A 19,517-nucleotide genomic window follows, 5' to 3' on the forward strand; every position below is an offset into this window, starting at 1 on the left:
CGGTCGCACGTGTTGGTTTGCTCTTCGCCGACCGGTGCCATTGTCTGATGTTGTACTCACCAACTTGTGGGATGCACGTGGTGCTGATTGTTTGCTCCGGATCGTCGGGGGTCACAAGTTTCTGGAGTTGCTGCCTCGTGATCTTCCGGAACGTCGGGGGTGGAAGTTGTTGCCTCGTGGTCTTCCGGATCGTCGGGGTCACCAATTGTGGAGTACTTTGTTGGTCCGGAATGAATGAGGCGGCTTGATGCGAGATTTGATTTATTGTAACAATAACAATAACAAATAACGATAACAATGAATGGGTGAATAACAAAATGGTGAACGGCGTGGTTGGTGGTGCCGTGGTTGAAGTTGATCGGCGAGAGAGCGAGTCTAAGGGATGCGACGTCTTTTATCCCTTCGGTTTGGCTCCCCCTGGTGTCGACACGTACGTGTTGTGGTGCGTCGATAGAGGTCGCCACAGTCGTAACAAAATGTGTGCCCTTATTTTCGATGAGATGTCTATTATGCCGCACATCAATTACGATAAATATTCTGATGAATTTTATGGGTTTGCAACTGATACTCCAGACATAAAAATTGCTGACCACGTCCTTGTCTTTTATATTTGTGGTATTTTTAAGAAATGGCAGCAACCGATAAATTTTTCGTTTTCTTCATCTAGCACAAAATCTTTTGTTATAGTCGATGTATTAAAACAATGGCGAACCGTCAATAAGTAGTGTAGCAAGGGTGCAAAGGATGAGGTGGTTAGGACATGTTGCAAGACCAAACGACGACGTACCGACCAAACAAGCTCTGATGAGGGGAATTACTGGAAGGAGAAAAAGAGACAGACCGAGATCACAGTGGATACGAATGGTGGAAGGAGACCTGAAGGAAGTGGAAATGGTGGACTGGAGAGGACAAACAGGAAATAGAGCAGAGTGGAGAAGAAAATGCAACCAAGCCATGAGCCTACTTGGCTCGCAGAGCTAAATATATACAGGGTGTCCCAGAACTCGCGGATCAAATTTACAGTGCGTTTCCCTTGGTGATAACTGAAAGCAATAGCGTTTAAAAAAAAGGACAGGGTATAATGGATTTTTTGTAATGAATAATTAAAGTTGACCAATCAGAAGGACGCTGTTAATTTAAATTTCACGTAAATTTAACCAAAGGTTTGAATTGCCTAGCAACATAATTCTAGTAAGAATAGTATGGAATTTCAAGTAAATGTTTGGGCAACTGTGAAGATTTTGACAACGTCAAGTTATAATTTGATTCGAAATTGTCAAACTGCGTATTGAAATCATGTATACAGCTGCAGAGTATGTTGAAATGCTCATAATTTATGGAGAGTACGGGCGCAATGCACGTGAGGATGCAAGAGAATATGCAATACGTTTTCCATGACGTTTGCCATATCCAAATTATAACGTATTTCTACGGTTGGTGTACCGTGCTCGAGACACTGGGTCCTTGGTGCCTACCTGACAAGAAATTGGTGGTCCCCCGTTAGAACGCCAGAGACTGAAGATGCTGTTCTTCAGTTCTTTGATGACGACGGTAGAAGAAGTATATTTGAAGAACTATATTTACCGCGAACCTATCAATATTTTAGAAGAACTAATTGAGAAATGACCAAATTCATGAAACACTGGCTACTGTTATTCCTAATGTGCTTAGACTGGCAAAGGAAAATTTAATAAAACGAGCTCGCCTATTCCTTCAGATGAAAGGTGGTCATTTTGAACACTTGTTATTAATTATTCTTTTTATTTTGCATGTTTCTTATTTCATTTGTTGCATTCTATATCGTTTAGTTATAAAATTTGATCTTAAATTTTTACTAATAATGATGCTAAAATAAATAGGTTAGTTCAATCCAGTTTTGTCTTCTTTCTTTCAGAACTGCCACTATGCTTGATCTGTCATTCAAAACCTACGTGTAACTCCAGCTTTTTTTGCAATGTCAAGAATGTTCCTAAAAGTCTTTTCTTTCATTTCGACCATGACGAGTCCCGCTCGTGTAGCTGCGCTAATACGTTGCAGATGCAGAGTGTATGCACAGGAGTCAGGATAAATTTCTTGTGATTCCGATTCACTTCACAGGCCCTGTATATTTCACTTTTTACTAAGATTTTTAAGGTAGTAATATGTATTACTCACTTGATGCTACGTCGCCATTTTACCTTCCATCAACAAAGGTTCAATTCATTATATCCTTCCCGTGAATTTCCCATACCCCTCAAGGTTACAATTGCTCTGGAAATTTTCACTCATAACAAACCATATTTGCATATTTCATTCATTACCGGAAGAAGAAACTTCTTGCGTTCCCTGATTTAGATTCTATACATTTGTTCACCTGCCTTTGGCGAGGTATTCAATTTTCTCATAAAGGGAAAATGAGATCGAGCTCTATTGGTCAATTTGATTAATTCATAACTAAAAAGCTGTTGCACCCTGAATATTTTTCTAAACGTTTTTTACCTTCATTACCATCAAGTAATATACAGTTTCAATTTGATCCGCGAGTTCTGGGACACCCTGTATATATATACAGTGAGCGGCAAAAGTATGGAATAAATTCCTTAAAAATTAAACAAAATTTTTTTCAAAAAAATCTTTGGACGGGTCAATTTTAATTTATAAAAATACATGTTTTAGTACCAAAGAAAATTCCAAGTAGTCATTTGTTTTCGAGTGATGACGTCATCGATACTTTTTTTTTTAATGGAAACCCCCTATTTTTTTTCTTGACTCTGATAGCCCTTTTAATTGTCTAAATGACAGTATAAAAATTTTGTTACCTTACATAAGGAAATTTTTGAGAAAAAAAAAAGTTGGAGAAAATAAATTTTATAATGAACAAAAACAAGTCAAAAAATCAAGTAGGTAAATCAAACAGTCAAATGTTACTGTCAATTTCATTCGTATGTGTTATTTGTTTTACAAACATTTAACAGAAACACAACGTATAGAAATTTTAATTTTGATTGGGTGCGGGGATAAAACTAGATAAAACTAAAACAGGCGGAATTTTTTCATAAACTTGCTTATTGTCAACAAGCTGGGGGGATGGCAATTCGAACATTTAATTCCATAATTTTAAGTACTTACTAACACAGTTTTTGACTTGTTTTTGTTTCCTTATGTAAGGTAACAAAATTTTTATACTGTCGTTTAGACAATTAAAAGGGCTATCAGAATCAAGAAAAAAAATAGGGGGTTTCTATTTAAAAAAACTATCGATGACGTCATAACTCGAAAACAAATGACTGCTTGGAATTTTATTTTGTATTAAAATATTTATTTTGTATTAAAATATATATTTTTATAAACTAAAATTGACCTGTTCAAAGATTTTTTTGAAAAAAATTTTGTTTAATTTTTAATGTCAGTTGTTATATTTAGGTATGTTACGCCACTCAGGTTTTCAGTCATAGCATGACTGTAGCTATCTCACTGATGGTTAAAAGTGGTAGGTTGCAAGTACATATTTATATGTACTCGAGCAAACGCTCTAGTTAACTTTGTTGTAGCTGATAATAATTTAAAGGAAGACGCTTTGGGCACTGCGAAGATAGTCAAGTTCTTCGATAAAGTTTTTGACAGCGTGAACGGCGGAACACTTCGCCCATCTTGTGGAAAACCCCTACGTGGTGGTGTGTGGAAAAATTCCGACCATTTGAATTTTTGGAAAGAAGCTATAAAAACGTTAAAAAATATGTATTTTGTTGACAAAGGCGGAAAAAAAACGATACCACCAAGTTTAAAGAACTGGATTGTTACACTAGAAGGATTTTTGGATTTGAATGAGAAATTAATAGAAAGTGGAACATGTATTATGCATTCACGATCTTTTTGGGACCGAGTTGGCTATGATTTTTTCTTTCCATGTTGGACTAACTGACTCAGTGATGCAACGGATCCAATTTTTTTTTTCTGTCAGTGTCTGTTCGACATTTTCTTGCCACCGGATTGCCAGATTTATTATTTTAATATTCGTAAGAAACTAAATGATTTATTAAGCATGTAAAAATAATTTAAATTTCCGACAAAGGAACAGTCACAATTGCTAAAATAATTTGATACGATAAAAAATTTCTATTAAACGATTTAATTTAATTGAAAAATAACAGATCAGATTCAAGAGATCCGGCAACAATGTACCTATTCAGAAAATATAACCCTAAACTAAAAACAACCTAACCTAACACAAAAAGTGTCAAGTTCCTTAAGGGAATTTAGTTATCACCGAGGTACTGCCAACAAAATCACTAGATGGCCATAGCCAACTCGGCCCAAAAAGATCGTGAATGCCTTATAAATTCTTTTTACCTAGATCATTTAATCAAGACGCAGTTGAAAATTATTTTGCAAAAATTCGAAGCCAGCGATGTCGTGCAGTAAATCCAACAGCACTCCACTTCCGAGACAGTTTCAAATCTTTATTGATACGTGATTTTTTTGGATCGAAATCAATAGGCGCTAACTGCGAGAGTACGAACATTCCCGACTTATTTAATGTTAGAGGCCTCATCAACAAAATGCAAAATATTGCTCGAGACGAGAATGAGATTTCACCAGAGACCTTTAATATATGTAAATATATTTCGAAACTGAAAAATTTTGAGCTTGAGAAAAATATTCATAAAAGTATAACTGGGTATGTTTCTGGATGGGTTGCCAAAACTTTAAAAAATATTAATTGTGATCTTTGCAAATCTCATATTTTTACAGACTTTTCACCTACCGAAAATAGTTGCAAATTAATTAATGAGAGAGAATATGACTGTCACTACAGAAAACTAAAATATTGCAACATACAATTTATTAATAGCTATTTACAATCGAGTGTGGGAAGTTACATTTTGCAGCGCAAACTTTAATTTGAAGCACGACGCGCAGCGGAGTGTTTCATAAACTAAGCGCTGCAAAATGTTTCACACACCAGGTATGTATAATGCTTTTTGGCCGACGTTTTTTAAATTAAAATGTTAAAAACAATTACTACTTTTCGAATTTTAATGGAACGCACCCAAGAATTGAATTGAAATGTAAGGCAGAGCCGACAGATGGCGCTGCTATTTTCATTTCTTTTGGATTTTATTTTCTAAACTAATTGAATTCAAAATGTATACATATAAAATAGGTAGCGTTTTTAAATTCATCAACTTTTTGCGGTGAATTTCAACATTGGTGGACTGTCAATCATAAGTTTTTTTTGTGTTGAACATTTATGTTGTGCAAAAATGTGATGAATAGGGAAACGGATTTGGTGGAAAACTGATGACTGTGCTGACTGGTGCTGATGTCATGACACCTGAAGTGTAAACATAACCTAAACATTTTTTCATTTTCGGCGACTATTATTATTATATGAATAAATATGTGCGACATTAGTCTTCTTGGGACCATAATATTGGTAAAACGGATAACAATGCCTTTGGAAGATTCATCAGATGATGATTTATCAACTTCCTCTGATGAAGAAATTATTTTAAACAGAAGAAAGACTCATGAAAAAATTAGAGGATACGTGAATAATGTTGCACTTTTCCAGTTTTTCCTCACTTTGCTTTGACATTGACAGTTTGACTTCGACAAACTATTTTGACATTTCCCCCACTATTCGTCCACCAAACAACCAACTCCCATTGTAGATGGGAAAGGTGAATTTTGGTTGAGCCCAACATGAAATTTTTGGTGAATAAAGAAACGTGTTTTCTTAAGCTCAACATAAATCTAACAGTAATATAACAACGTTTTGGTAGAAAACTGATTCCACCGATTGATCTATCGATGAATTTAAAAACGCTCTCATATTAAGTGGTAAAGATACCCAGTGGCGGCTCGTGACTCCTTGACGAGGGAGGGCTCTGTCACATGTATATGTTACGGACAAAGACGATAATTCGGCCAATAACGTTATTGTCCGGTCAATGACGATAATGGCCAGTCAAGTTGGACATTAACCATAATGACCGGCCAGTAACGTTAATGTCCATGTAATTTGGGCAATGTTAATAATTCATTCATAACATAAAATAACACCAGCGCGCTGCATAAAAAAATTTGCAATTCGAAGTACCATGGATCACTCTCATGCCACAACAAAAATGAATAATTTTGAGTACTCTCAATATTATTTGAAAAATTTGTATTTTTCACTTTGTTCTAATTAGCTATTTATGCACCAAGGGCGTTACAACGATGATTATGCCCGGAGAACGATGAATCCAGCTCGAGGGCTTTAGCCCGAGAGATGGATATCGTTCGATGGGCCTAATCATTCGGTGACGCCGTGGTGCATACCAGATTTTATTTTTCACTATACGTGTTCTTTAAAAAATTTCATTACGCCCGCTTATTCTTATTACACCCTGTTATTATTCCCCGGTTGTTATGAATATGTTTACGTATTTCGTATCCTAGGAGTTATCATGCAATTATAGTAAAGTGAAAAATAAAAAAAAAAATTAGTTTTTTTTATTTACTTACGTTACCAAGTAAAATTTGATAAGTGTGAATAATATTTTTTCACATAGTACCTACTTCAACACATTTGATAAATAAAAATACTAAAAGAAAACAATATATGTATTGTCTAGTTTCAATAATAATCATGTAACCTACGAGTATATCAGCATTACCCAGCCGTTTTTGACCATTATCATTAATGACCGGGCGATGCTGTTAGCGTTAGAAATAGAATAAAAATGACATTTTTAATAACATTGCCCACTCACCACGGGCCATAACGTTAATGTCCGGTCATTATCAATAATCGCCAGGAAAAATGGACATTCACGTCATTGTCCGGCCATTATCGTCAATGTCCATTTATCGTCTTTGTCCGTAACATATACATATACAGTGAGCGGCAAAAGTATGGAATAAATTCCTTAAAAATTAAACAAAATTTTTTTCAAAAAAATCTTTGAACTGGTCAATTTTAGTTTATAAAAATACATGTTTTAGTACCAAAGAAAATTCCTAGCAGTCATTTGTTTTCGAGTGATGACGTCATCGATACTTTTTTTAAATAAAAACCCCCTATTTTTTTTCTTGATTCTGATTGCCCTTTTAATTGTCTAAATGACGGTATAAAATTTTGTTATCTTACATAAGGAATTTTTTGAGAAAAAAAATAATTAATTTAAAAAATAAATTTTATAACGAACAAAAACAAGTCAAAAAATCAAGTAGGTAAATCAAATAGTCAAATGTTACTGTCAATTTCATTCGTATGTGTTATTTGTGTTACAAAACGTTTTCGAAAATGACTCATTTAACAGAATCACAACGTATAGAAATTTTAATTTTGATTAGGTGCTGGGATAAAACTAAAACAGGGGGAATTTCTTCATAAATTTGCTTATTGTCAACAAGCGGAGGGATGGCAATTCAAACATTTAATTCCATAATTTTAAGTACTTACCAACACAGTTTTTGACTTGTTTTTGTTCGTTATAAAATTTATTTTGTCCAATTTTTTTTTTTTCTCAAAAATTTCCTTATGTAAGATAACAAAATTTTTACACTGTCATGTAGACAATTAAAAGGGCTATCAGAATCAAGAAAAAAAATAGGGGGTTGCCATTTGAAAAAAGTATCGATGACGTCATCACTCGAAAACAAATGACTGCGTGGAATTTTCTTTGGTACTAAAACATGTATTTTTATAAACTAAAATTGACCTGTCCAAAGATTTTTTTGAAAAAAATTTTGTTTAATTTTTAAGGAATTTATTCCATACTTTTGCCGCTCACTGTATATATATTTAGCTCTGCGAGCCAAGTAGGCTCATGGTTTGGTTGCATTTTCTTCTCCACTCTGCTCTATTTCCTGTTTGTCCTCTCCAGTCCACCATTCCCACTTCCTTCAGGTCTCCTTCCACCATTCGTATCCACTGTGATCTCGGTCTGTCTCTTTTTCTAAAATCAAGTTGCTTTGTGAGACCTGTCAGCTAGAGCTAATCGTCACTAAAAATGAATACCTTTGAAGAAATGACCGACATGCTACATGTCAGATCTAAACTCCATTTGAGGTACGGAAATAGCGTGTCCTTATCAAATTCTTTGCGTAACAGATGCTCTAGCTGACAGCAACTTGATTTAATTCGCTTTTTCATTAAAATGTCTCAATTATTTTCTTCAAAACTTTTCAAAAAACAAATAATATTTTTAGGCAGCAATGTTTAGAAAAATAGTGACTTCAAAAATAAGTAATGAAAAACATATGTCACCATTTAAAATAAGAAAGTTAAATATCACCCCACTTAAACTGCTACTTTAAAAAATAAATATTATATGGCAGTTCATAGTCCCTTAAACGCCTTTTCATTTGATATACCGCTTATTGAAATCGGACAAGAAATAAAGTTGCTAGAGCATTTTAAAAAAAGTTTGGATCACCCTGTATTATACAGGGTGTGTCAAAAGTCGCGGATACGTTCTTGGAACTTGGAAGTATTCACTTTCGAGTATCCACTACGGTTGTTAGTTTTATTTTATCTAAATTCGTTGAGACACAGTGAGCTTTCAAATGTTAGAATAAGAACCTATCATAACTGAAGTTATCTGTGTTATAAACAAAATAGGTGTTCGAAACGAATCAAAAATAAGTTAAGAACAGCTCCTAGTGGTTATAGCGATAAGTATGTTAAAATTAGTCTTCTTCTTTGATGTTAAAGTTTGAGGAAAAATGTCCGAAAACCATTTGGAAACATGCTTATATCACTGGGTAGGCATCACTGAACCCGTGTTTAAAAGGCTGTCCGCGACTTACGACACACACCCTGTATAATGTTAATGACGCTGACGTAATAATGTGCGGACTAAATTAGACAACAATTTATTCATTATTTTTATACGTACATATTTTCAAAAAAACCTAATATTTAATTCCAAAAATTAGTTTTCATAAAAAAAAGCAAAAATTAATTAGCTCTGTACGGTCATAGTTTATATTAGAATTTCTGAAGAAATTCGAATAATACCGGGACAGGCTATTATCTGTAAAGTCATAAAATTTCCTGGTTGAAAACTGATCGGCGGTCCAAACTAACCCCCGGATTTGTCCCGTTCCTAAACAGGTAGGTAGTTTTGAAATCGGAGAAAAGACGTGCCTCTACTGCCTCTGGTGGCAAAAGCGATGAACTAAAACCGTTTTTATTCGCAAATTTATAAATGAATAACTTCCACAACTTCTGTTTTTTTTAATTATTATTTAATGTAGTAGGTAAAGGTAGATATATTGTATAGAATTACAAAATATTCTAACGAAATGTTCGCCTGGAAGACGAAAAATTTAACTTTTACATTAAGCTCAATATAAAAAAAAACAAATGTTTCATCCACAATTTCACAACGCAGCGGACTCAGTAAACTTATTTAGATTCATTCTACAAAATCTGGAAGCATAATATTGAAATTTAGGTAATAAAAAATCGAATTAAAGCGGCGCACTTTAGGTTTTTATCATATCATCAGACAATCTTTTTCTCTTATAAAAAAAAGTATAACGCCGCGGTCTGGAGAATTAAAAAACCTTTAATTTGATGTATGATACTTGACGAATGATTGCGTATTAACTGAGTTCTTTGCAATTAATGAAATACACTCTAGTCAACGCTGTTGCCTAGTGGTTGGCCAAGCAATGGTAAAGCGCGCTAAACGGATTCTAACTATTTTTCCACAGTTTCATGTTTGAAGCTATGGTGACTATATTTTTTGTTAAACATTAACGTATCTCACGGGGCTACTGTCTCAGTTTTTTGAAAAATCGCTTCATTCTTTTAAAAAAAATTAATAACGTTTTTCAGTAATTTTAATTATTTTTGCTCAATTTTTTATTTAGAGACTATTTAAAAAGTGCATTGGATTCAGAAGAACGTATCTCATGGGGATACTGTCTCAGTTTTTGGAAAAACAAATTAGATTGGAAGCAAAAAAATAAACAAAAGCCTCAACAAAACGCGTAAAATTCGGTTATTAGGCAGTCCACTATACTTCTCAACTACCTGCAGCCCCTGGAGGTCGTAAACTCGGGTTGACATAATCACTACTTAACGCCCGCAATGCAACTTTTGTTGGGAAGATACTTGCACTGAGCTCACGGGAACACCCTCGGGGCAGGCCCGGCGTGCCGCGATGGGTCTAGGCCAACTCGACACCAAACCTTAGAAGCAATAAACATTGACCGGCCAACTCGACACCAAAAAAAGCAGGTAGTTTTCAAAGACACCCCAAGAGATAGGCCAACTCGACACTAAGCGCCCACTCACTACCTATCTATATGATGCCCCCAGTACAGGGTATTTCCTGAAGGGCAGACGTCTTTTCCGCATCAACCATTGCTTATAACACCCCCATAACCGCAGGTACAATTTTGGTGTACTGCTAGGAGTTCGAGAAATTGCACTTAAGTTCTTAAGGGGTGCGTTATAGACACTTCATAATTTTTGTTTGCTACGCACTATTTTATTTTAAATCGTTCTACCTTACGCACCTAAATATGTATTAGTATTTTTGTAAAAACTCTTCTTGAGTATCAGTGTTTTATATACATAAAAATTCAGAGTATTAGAACGCAAATAATTGCAAAAACCAAAAAAGTAAAAGAAGCGGAGAAATTTGTATCTCAGAAAATATTTGAATATGATAATTGTCAAATATCAGAATATGATTATGTAAAATCTATTTCATATAGATAAATAGATATAAGATTAATAATTAATTAGTAGTCTTGTAGTTAATATTTAATTGTAAATGTCCTATAAAAATAACATTATAATTGTATATTATAAAAAAAAGTATTTCCTCATCTCATTTTATAATCCCTGATATATTCCCGCAAGAACTCTAGCCACTGGTTGCGATATTAAAGAGACCGTCCCAGGTAGACAGTGCCGAGTTGGCTTGACCGCGGTGCCGAGTTGGCCGGTTATCCATGGGCTACCGGTGCCGAGATGGCCTGTTGTACTTTATTGCAAATTTTACCTAGGTATAATAAAGTGCCGAGTTGGCGTCCGCCCGCCGCGATGGTCAACTTATGAATCCCATTTTAAAAATATACCTGAAAGGAGATGGCCGGATTGCCGCGGTGCGGTATCATAACCTTTTTATCTTTTTAACAAAGTAAACCAATCACAAATTCTAATAATAGCGAGTAATTAAAATACCTAATACCTACATATAACCCTTTTTTTGATCGAGCACCAATTATACAGGTGTCCCAAAAAAAAAGACGAGTCCATAGCTCCCTTATTTATCGGACGATTTTAATTATCTATACACCAAATTAATTTGTTGTGAGTAGGTTACAAAATGGCCTACTAAATTCACGTAAAGCCCTAACGACTTCAAGGTTAAACTGTCAAATATTTTTTGTCTTTCTCACTTTTCAATATCAGATTTGATGTATAAAAATAAAACAGCCTGTTAGGTGTTGCTTAGTGACACTTTCCGGCTCTGATATTGTTATTATTATAATTTACTTACCGGACTCAAATTGATGATGCAATTGAACATCTACCGGATAGTATGAAATAAAAATTTAAACTATGTACCGGGTGTCCCATCACTTATGACAAGCACGAAAATGACTTTAAAACTAAATTATATTTATATGAAAGTATTATAGATGCATAAATACTGTTCACCGCCACAAAAATTGGGTATTACTTTTTTGTTAAAATTAATTACCTAGGTACAGCAGTCAAAAAACTATCACTTTAAAAATTAAATTTTGTTCGATGCAGTTCAAATCTGGTACACGTTATGAAACCATAATACATAGAGAAATAAAATCCGTGATTAGAATTTAATGAAAATGTTTTGATGTAAAGATATTTGGTTTATTTAATTTGGGGCGTTTTACTTTATGAAAATGGATTGAAAAAAATTAAATTAAGAAACCTAAGTTCTAATAGGTATATCATCTAATTATTATTAACCTAAAAACTAAATGATCTCAGAATGTGACACTCAAACTTTTCTGTTCCCATCCATTCCAATATCGAACCCGGTATCGGTCGTTTGGGCCAAACTACCTGCGTCTAGTAACGTCGAGTAAACGGCCAAGCTGTAGGTAATTAGTTGTTCTCAGTAACGATTGAATATAGAATATTAAAACCCCTACTAATTTATACAGAAACTATAATTTTTTCCAATAAATGTCTAAATGATTCTGACAGAGTTCTAAGTATAGTATTTTTCTGCAATTGGAGAAAAGTTGTAAGTATTATCCGATAACAGGTTTTTTTTTAATGGAAATGATTTGTACATACAGGTAATGAAAACGGGCGCTATTGTAATCCTACCTTTCTTACGCTAAATAATCCCTAGGATTACGAAAATAAGATTCAATCTCTGAACTCTGAAGTTATGGTCCAATTTTTACCCTTTTGGGATGACGTCACGATTTCCTTTCTCGCTTTCTCTTTATTGAAACGAATTAGTGCCGTTTCGTGCGTTCCCATTCCGTGGGTTACTGAAAATATTTCCGATTCGGGCGTCGTCCCAAGTCTTTACCTGCGGCGAGTGCCGTTTCGTGCGTTGGTCCGCTGACAATGCGGGATACGGTCATGTACGGAATACCCACCCAATATTTTTAATCATTATATTGGGTGTTTTTTTTTAAATTTCACCTTGTAGTAGGCCTTGAACAGTCGATTGTGAACGCACCACTCGTGTAAAACGTAAGATTCAAACAGCTGATCCGTGATTCGTAACCAGTAGGTACAGTGTGTTCACAATTGGCACTTCAACGCCTACTATGGGGTGAAAAAAAAAAACGCCGGATACATATACCTACCGACATACTCGTATTTATTCCTCGTATTTACTATGTTTCGCTGTCAAATAATGTTATCCAAAACTCTTCAAGTTGGGATTGATTTCGTTCACTTGACTATAGATTTAGCATAGAATAAGGTACACTTAGCATTGTAAAGGCTTTATGACAAATTTCTACTTATTTTATACCTACCTATCTGAGTGCATTTTAGTCCAAAATAAATGTGTTTTTCACTTTACACATTAGACGTGAAGAGATTTTATAATAACTTTTTCCTCAGCCAGTAGCTCTTCAGGTGCAGATATAAATTGGACCCCTTTAGTAGCATTGCGGAGAAAGCCCTATAAAGGGCGACGCACGAACTGGCACTACCCAATTTCTTGGCGCCCGAAACGGCACTAAAACAGGTAGGCACCCAAAAACGCACGAAACGGGAACGCACGAAATGGGAAAAGACGATTGAACCAACAGGAACAAACAAAAAAATGCGATGCGTTTATTTATTATTGATTACTTGTGGTTATTTTATGCTCTTGTCAATTTGACATTTTTTTATTTTTCATTTATTAGTTATGTTATTAGCTACATTGATTACAATCGTAAACTTTCGAAGCAATTGTCAACAAAATTGAAATTTAATAGTTATTTTTGATAAATCCAAATTTATTTCTGATCCTAGAGTCCAATTATTACCCATTTGCGATGACGTCATTATTTAGTAACTTCACGTATGTTTGAGCTAGGATCAGAATAGTTATTTACATTAGAGTACGGGATGTGAATTTTCCGGCACGACAACTGGTTTCGGGCACGATGGCGCAGCCGAGTGCCTGATTAGTTGGAGGGCCGGAAAATACGTCCCGTACGACATTTGTATTACACTTTTCGGCTGACCAAAATATTAAATCTTTTAAAAATCAAGACTAATTTTATTGTAGAATTTGACATCGTCAATAAAGAATCGAATGCTGTGGAATCAATTCCTTGACGACCGTGACCGCTCATTTGTTTTTTTCCTAACAAATTATTTGCCGGCTAAATTTTCACGGTGGTGCTTCAAAATTTGATTTTGGTGTATTAATCGAGTGAAAAAAATGTCTAGTATATAATATAGAGTGAGTTAAATGTGACACCAGAGGCAGTACAACTAGTGGCAGGACTAAATTCTGAATTATTACCACAAAAAACGAAACGTTACATAGGACAATTTTTTTTCACGAAAGTATGTAATAACTATTCTTTAATTCACAAATTTTTAATAAACCGTATTTTATTACAGGCAGTTTTATTAATAGGTGTTTGTGGTGTCTGTCTCCGAAAGGAGTTATATACTCCGGAAAATGGAAAATGTCAAGACAAGATATTATATTGATAACTGACACAAAAACCAATATTTGTAGATCGTTTGCCATTACCAATCCAAACTGGGTTGAAACTGTGAAGGAATATATGGAATTCAGGTTAAATTGGTATTAATACAATTAAAACAATTTCAAATAAAATTGACAAATATTTGAACCTTGATTGCCCTATGGACACAAGATTGAAGTTCCTAAAATGATTCGTGATGACTCATGGCCTTCCTTCAACATCAAAAACAAAATGTACTGTGCTGCAGCTACAGCTCAAACAATGCTGAGTTGTGTCACAAACTTCGATACAGTGCTTTAATCTACTTGAATTTTTAGCAGTTGCTTCCAATGTAACCATCCAACATTGAGAATTCCATCATCAGTACCGTAAGAGAAGCACCACAATATATTGACATTCACCCAGAAGTAATAAAGCTGACAGTTACCAAATTGTTTCTGCATTGTTCTCTAAAGTGGAGAATTGTAACAATAATGTTTACAACTGTAATTTTACAAAATAAATTATGTTAATAATGTTGCAAAGTATTAAAATGTCTTGTAGAGGTTGTTTTTGTAAGAGGTACACACCATATAGTTGCGCAGTAAACCAAGGTTGGTTTGCTCGTGCCCCACTCTGCTAAATCAATCAGCTGTTCGTACATTCAGTGGCGTCCTGTTTTTCAGCTGTGGCAGCCAAGTTTAATTTGTGTTGTAATAAATGATAAAAACTGTATTTCTTAATAGAAACCTGCACTCTAGAACATTGTTCTCTGTAAGACAATTGGAATAGAACGAGGTTCTAATTAATAAAAAATATAAAACAAATTTAAATAATTTGGTTACGCCACTGCTCATAACTATAACGTCAGCTTCGCGCAGGTTGTTAGCTCCGCCTATATACCTCTTACAAAAACAACCTCTACTTAACCACTACTTCTACTTCACTATTTTGGGGTTAGAATGTTTTGTTTACTTTTATTTTCCAGTTGCACTTCAGCACTAACAGCTAGTACTGGATAAAGTAGGTACACAAAACCATATATCAACTTCTGTGGTTTAGTTTTATTGTGCAATTTTGCAGATATTTATGAAATACCTGACAATTGTCAAACTTTTTGACATATACAGCTGCCAACCCAACAGGTTGTATTTTCCCTGTTACGATTATGATTATTATTTATTGGTCGATATAAATTAAACAAACACATTTATCGGAAAAATTATACAGGGAAATGTGTTTTTTTACACCAAATTAAAGTAACGTATGGACACTTTAATTTTAAATTAACTGTGAAAAGAATAAATCAACGGTGTCCGCACATTTTTCCCGTACTCCACTAGATTTTTCCCACATTCCACTAGAAATTTTTGACATTGTACGGGAAATCGCACCTCCCTTGACCTAAAGTGTAAGGTAATGCTATATTTCCCAGATTGGGAGGCCGAAAACTAATTTGAATTGATCATAAATAACTATAAGGTTAGGTATTAAAACGATTGTAGTCGAAGCAAGCCATACCCATGTTATGAAATTTTCTGACAATTGCTTCGAAAGGTTATGTTTGTAATCAATGTAATAAGTGAAAGAAATTAAAAATTGTCAAATTGACAGAAACATAAAATAACCACAAAGTAACCAGCAATAAATAAACATATAAACCATTCAGGATTATTTCAAATTCGGACTATCTATGAAAATCTGACATTTTAGTTGGCAGTATTGTGATTTGTCTTAATAAATCTATTTTAGGTTATAATTCAACCGAACACTGCTCCCAAGTTGTTACATTTTTTAAATAATTGAAGGCATTAGGAACAATAATCGTAAAATTGTAATTAAAATGAAACATACATATTTGTAGGGCAGTTCTGGGTAAATTCTTATTATCTAAATTAATGACGGAATTGACAACAATGCGAATATTTAAAAACGAAACGTCATATGACAGGACCTGACGCCAATCTAACAAAAAAATATCGCGGCCTCCTGCGTGTTTAAAATAATCGTGAACGGCATATACTACATATTCCGGACAAGAAATGTTGTCCACCTTTTTCCTATCATTTCACAAAAATTTGGTGTAGTTTAAGCTTTATTGTCATTATGATTGACGTTTGCAAATTAAAATTTGAAATTTATTACTGTCACCCATAAAAACATAAATTATAGACATAATTTGATTGACACGTGTCAACATGTGAAGCGAGGTTATTCGTTCCTAAAGGTCGCTTTATAGCATATGTGAGTGGAATGACAGTGGACGAAATTTTTTGTCCGCCATTGCACCGCTATTTTGTTTTTTACTCTTTCTGTCGTTTCAATAGAGAGAAAGCGAGGAAGGAAATCAAAAGGGTAAAAATTGGACTATAGTTCAAACATATAATTGATTTCATATAAATGTTCATCAAGTGAGCTGTGCATTTGTAAAAGCACCTTTAATTTAGTTACATTACAAAAGTCACATTTATCAAGGTCATGTCCAATAAATCTTTACTTGGTAAAAATACAAAGACAAAAACAAATAAGAATTACTTTAATTTAATCTGAACTAAAACTGAAAAATTAGTCAAATCGGGTTCGCGCAGAGCAAGCAACTTTGAAAGTAAAAGTCACTAGCTTTAGCTTTAATACCAACAGAAAATTAGATTTTCATGGCTTGCTTAGATGCACATTTATATGAAATTGAGTATACGTGAAGTTATTTTATAGTGACGTCATGGCTAAAATGGCTAAAAATTGGACTATTTTTGCGTTAAAATTTGATTAATAGTGTCAGTTGTTTGACGTTTATTAGCTATACTCAATTATATATAATATAAATGCGTATAATAAGTGAAACGACCCTTCCAAATGTTTACCAAAAATGTTGCAGGTAAACAAGAAGGTAGAGAATGTCGACATCCACATAGTGTTATTACTTACTACAATTTTTTCAGATAACCAACTTATCAACTTTCAGTAATTAATTTCTTTTTATTACATATTTTAATAAAAATAAAAAGATAGATTTTTAACGCCTTCTCTAAATGAATAAAAATTCGTATTGAGTTAATTTTACAATATTAACAATGCAAAATTATAACTATTTTTTTAGTATTTGGTTGACCTCTTTGATGTCTAGGATCCACTAATTCTGGAAGAAAGTTCCAAAATAAAATGTTTCTAAGTGATTTTCAATTTCCAATTTATCAATTTCATGCCAGAATCTATCGTCCCTTTTAATTATGCAATATTTTAAATGAGAATTGATTTTTTCTTTCGTAGCAGTATATAAACAACGAAGTAACAAATATCACGATTGGTAACCTAATTATAATAAGGATGCGATGTTTTTAATTTTATATGGTTTTCATTATCCATCGTTAAATAAATCAATTGTTAATTCACGTGTGGAATATGGTCACTTTATTACAAGAATTGCATCCGAATTTATTAATCCATCTCTTTGCTAAAAATGATTTATATTTATCAATAAACATGGCACAACTTTTAACATTCAACCCGATAATATGCTCCAATTTTTCTGTCGCTTTGTTTTGTCACAGAAGTTCGAATGAATGATTTTTCTGAATACAAAATTTCTTTTACGGTATTTGTAGTGCGAATATTACCAAATAATGGTTTATGGGATAACGGGAACGGGTTTGTTGGCCGTCGTCAGTGTCGGCATTTCTACCTGACAGAAATGCATGCATTTTATGACCATAACTTCTGCTCGAAGGACCCCCGGCAAATTGATTGACACCCGTCACAATTTACAGAGTATACAACCCACATTCCCCGAAACTGGAATTTTATTTTACTCCACTGGAGCCGATAAGTCACCAACAACCGGAAGTTACTCTTGTTATACGATTTAAAATACGATCCAGTGTTACCAACTTAAACAGTCCTTCTTGATCACCCCGTAGTATTACAAAAATTACAGAAGGAAAAATTTATTCGAATTGTCAAAATTTAAATGTCTAGCTGTTTCTAGCGAATACAAATTGATATTACAAAATGATTTGCATTATTGGGATTGAAGTTCTTATTGTATTTATTATTTATGTTATTTTGATAATCAATGACGAATTAATGGTTGACATTTATTCTAGTTGTAAACCTTCCGTAGTTATTACAGTTTCCACTCATTCGCGATCCAACTGATCCAAGTGCCTCTGGTGGCCATTTCACATCGAATTGTTATTATCGGCGCGGACGACGATCTTAACAATCCATTCCCATTGACTTTTAACCAAAACCAACTGTCAATCGAAGAAGGAGTATAACGAGTATAACCCTCGAAAATGCCAAGTGAGTTGACAGTTGTGGAAGTCGCGATCTATTTTGTGAGGTTACAGTTCATGCTACGAATGGTGAATACATCATTTGCGTAAAATTGTTTTAACAGGCAAGTTGTTCTAATTGTGGTTGTCAGGTAGTGGTAGGCTGTTAGGAAACGTTTTCCACTTACTTATTCATTTTTGTTTTTCCACACAATTTTATCCCTATTTGCTCGGAATAGATAACAAATAGTGAAACATGATACTTACTTGTTTTGCTATTTCTGATTTTATTACAATATTTAATAGGCTAATATTTTTAGGTAGCTTAATTCCTGACTATGCGATTTAATAAACAAGAATTGATTACACTTGCTACTCAATCATCTACGAGATTTGAAAAAGAAGGTATTTTGTATGTTCGAGAGAGACAAGATGGATTTTTTAGAAAATCAGAGAGTAAGTATGTTTTTAATTCAGTCATTTTATATTTTTTTGATGAATCCATTTTAAATATGAATAACTATTCTAAAATATGTTGTGCAAGTAAAGAAACAACAACCATTTTCTTGTTCATTTCATTTTGTCCCTATTTCCTTGTTTAATAACAAGTGGGCTGATGTTCCAGTTATTGTTTTTCATTGGTATACAACATTTCAATTGATTATACAGTTAGTGTTATTTTCAGTGTATTTCTACATACAAGATAAATTACCACCATGTCATAATTAATTATCACGTAAGATGATGAGCCTGACCAGGTAAAAGGCAACTCAAAATACATTTTACACAGCGCATTGTGTTTTGGTACTTAAATTTTAAATCAGGAATCCAAGAAGGTATTTTATTAGTTTGAAAAGTATATCTGTTATTGCACTTTTTGTTCATATTTAGTATTTGAAAATAGTAGTGGTCATGACTCAGGGCCTAGATACTGGCTTATCAGTTATCACTCATACTGCCCGGCTTCGATTCCTAGTTAAATCATCAGTTTTTCAAATCACTACCATCTTTTGGAGGAGATGTAAGGCTGTCAGTCAGTCCCAGCTACTTACTTAGTAGTGGTCATTAGGTCATGTTAGAGGCACTTGCGCGACCTGGAAACTT

The 19,517-nt window shown here is 34.0% G+C and overlaps 1 protein-coding gene across 8 annotated transcripts in view; it reads left to right on the forward strand.

The window, feature by feature from the left end:
* Positions 1–18,287: 18,287 nt before the first annotated feature.
* Positions 18,288–19,517, forward strand: part of LOC138141307 (inositol polyphosphate-4-phosphatase type I A) — a 210,560-nt gene continuing 209,330 nt past the window's right edge. For 4 of the 8 annotated variants that reach the window (XR_011163071.1, XR_011163070.1, XM_069062025.1 and 1 more), the window contains exons 1-2: positions 18,289–18,542; positions 18,738–18,869. Coding sequence is in view for 6 of the 8 variants with exons in the window: in XM_069062025.1 (XP_068918126.1) it covers positions 18,752–18,869 (118 nt within the window). In the remaining 2 variants the exon portion in view is untranslated. Of the gene's footprint in view, positions 18,543–18,737; positions 18,870–19,517 lie in introns of all 8 variants that reach the window. The other 4 variants (XM_069062024.1, XM_069062028.1, XM_069062029.1 and 1 more) reach the window with 3 other exon arrangements.

This window comes from Tenebrio molitor, chromosome 1, assembly GCF_963966145.1.
Source record: "Tenebrio molitor chromosome 1, icTenMoli1.1, whole genome shotgun sequence".
In the NCBI taxonomy this organism is placed as follows: domain Eukaryota; kingdom Metazoa; phylum Arthropoda; class Insecta; order Coleoptera; family Tenebrionidae; genus Tenebrio; species Tenebrio molitor.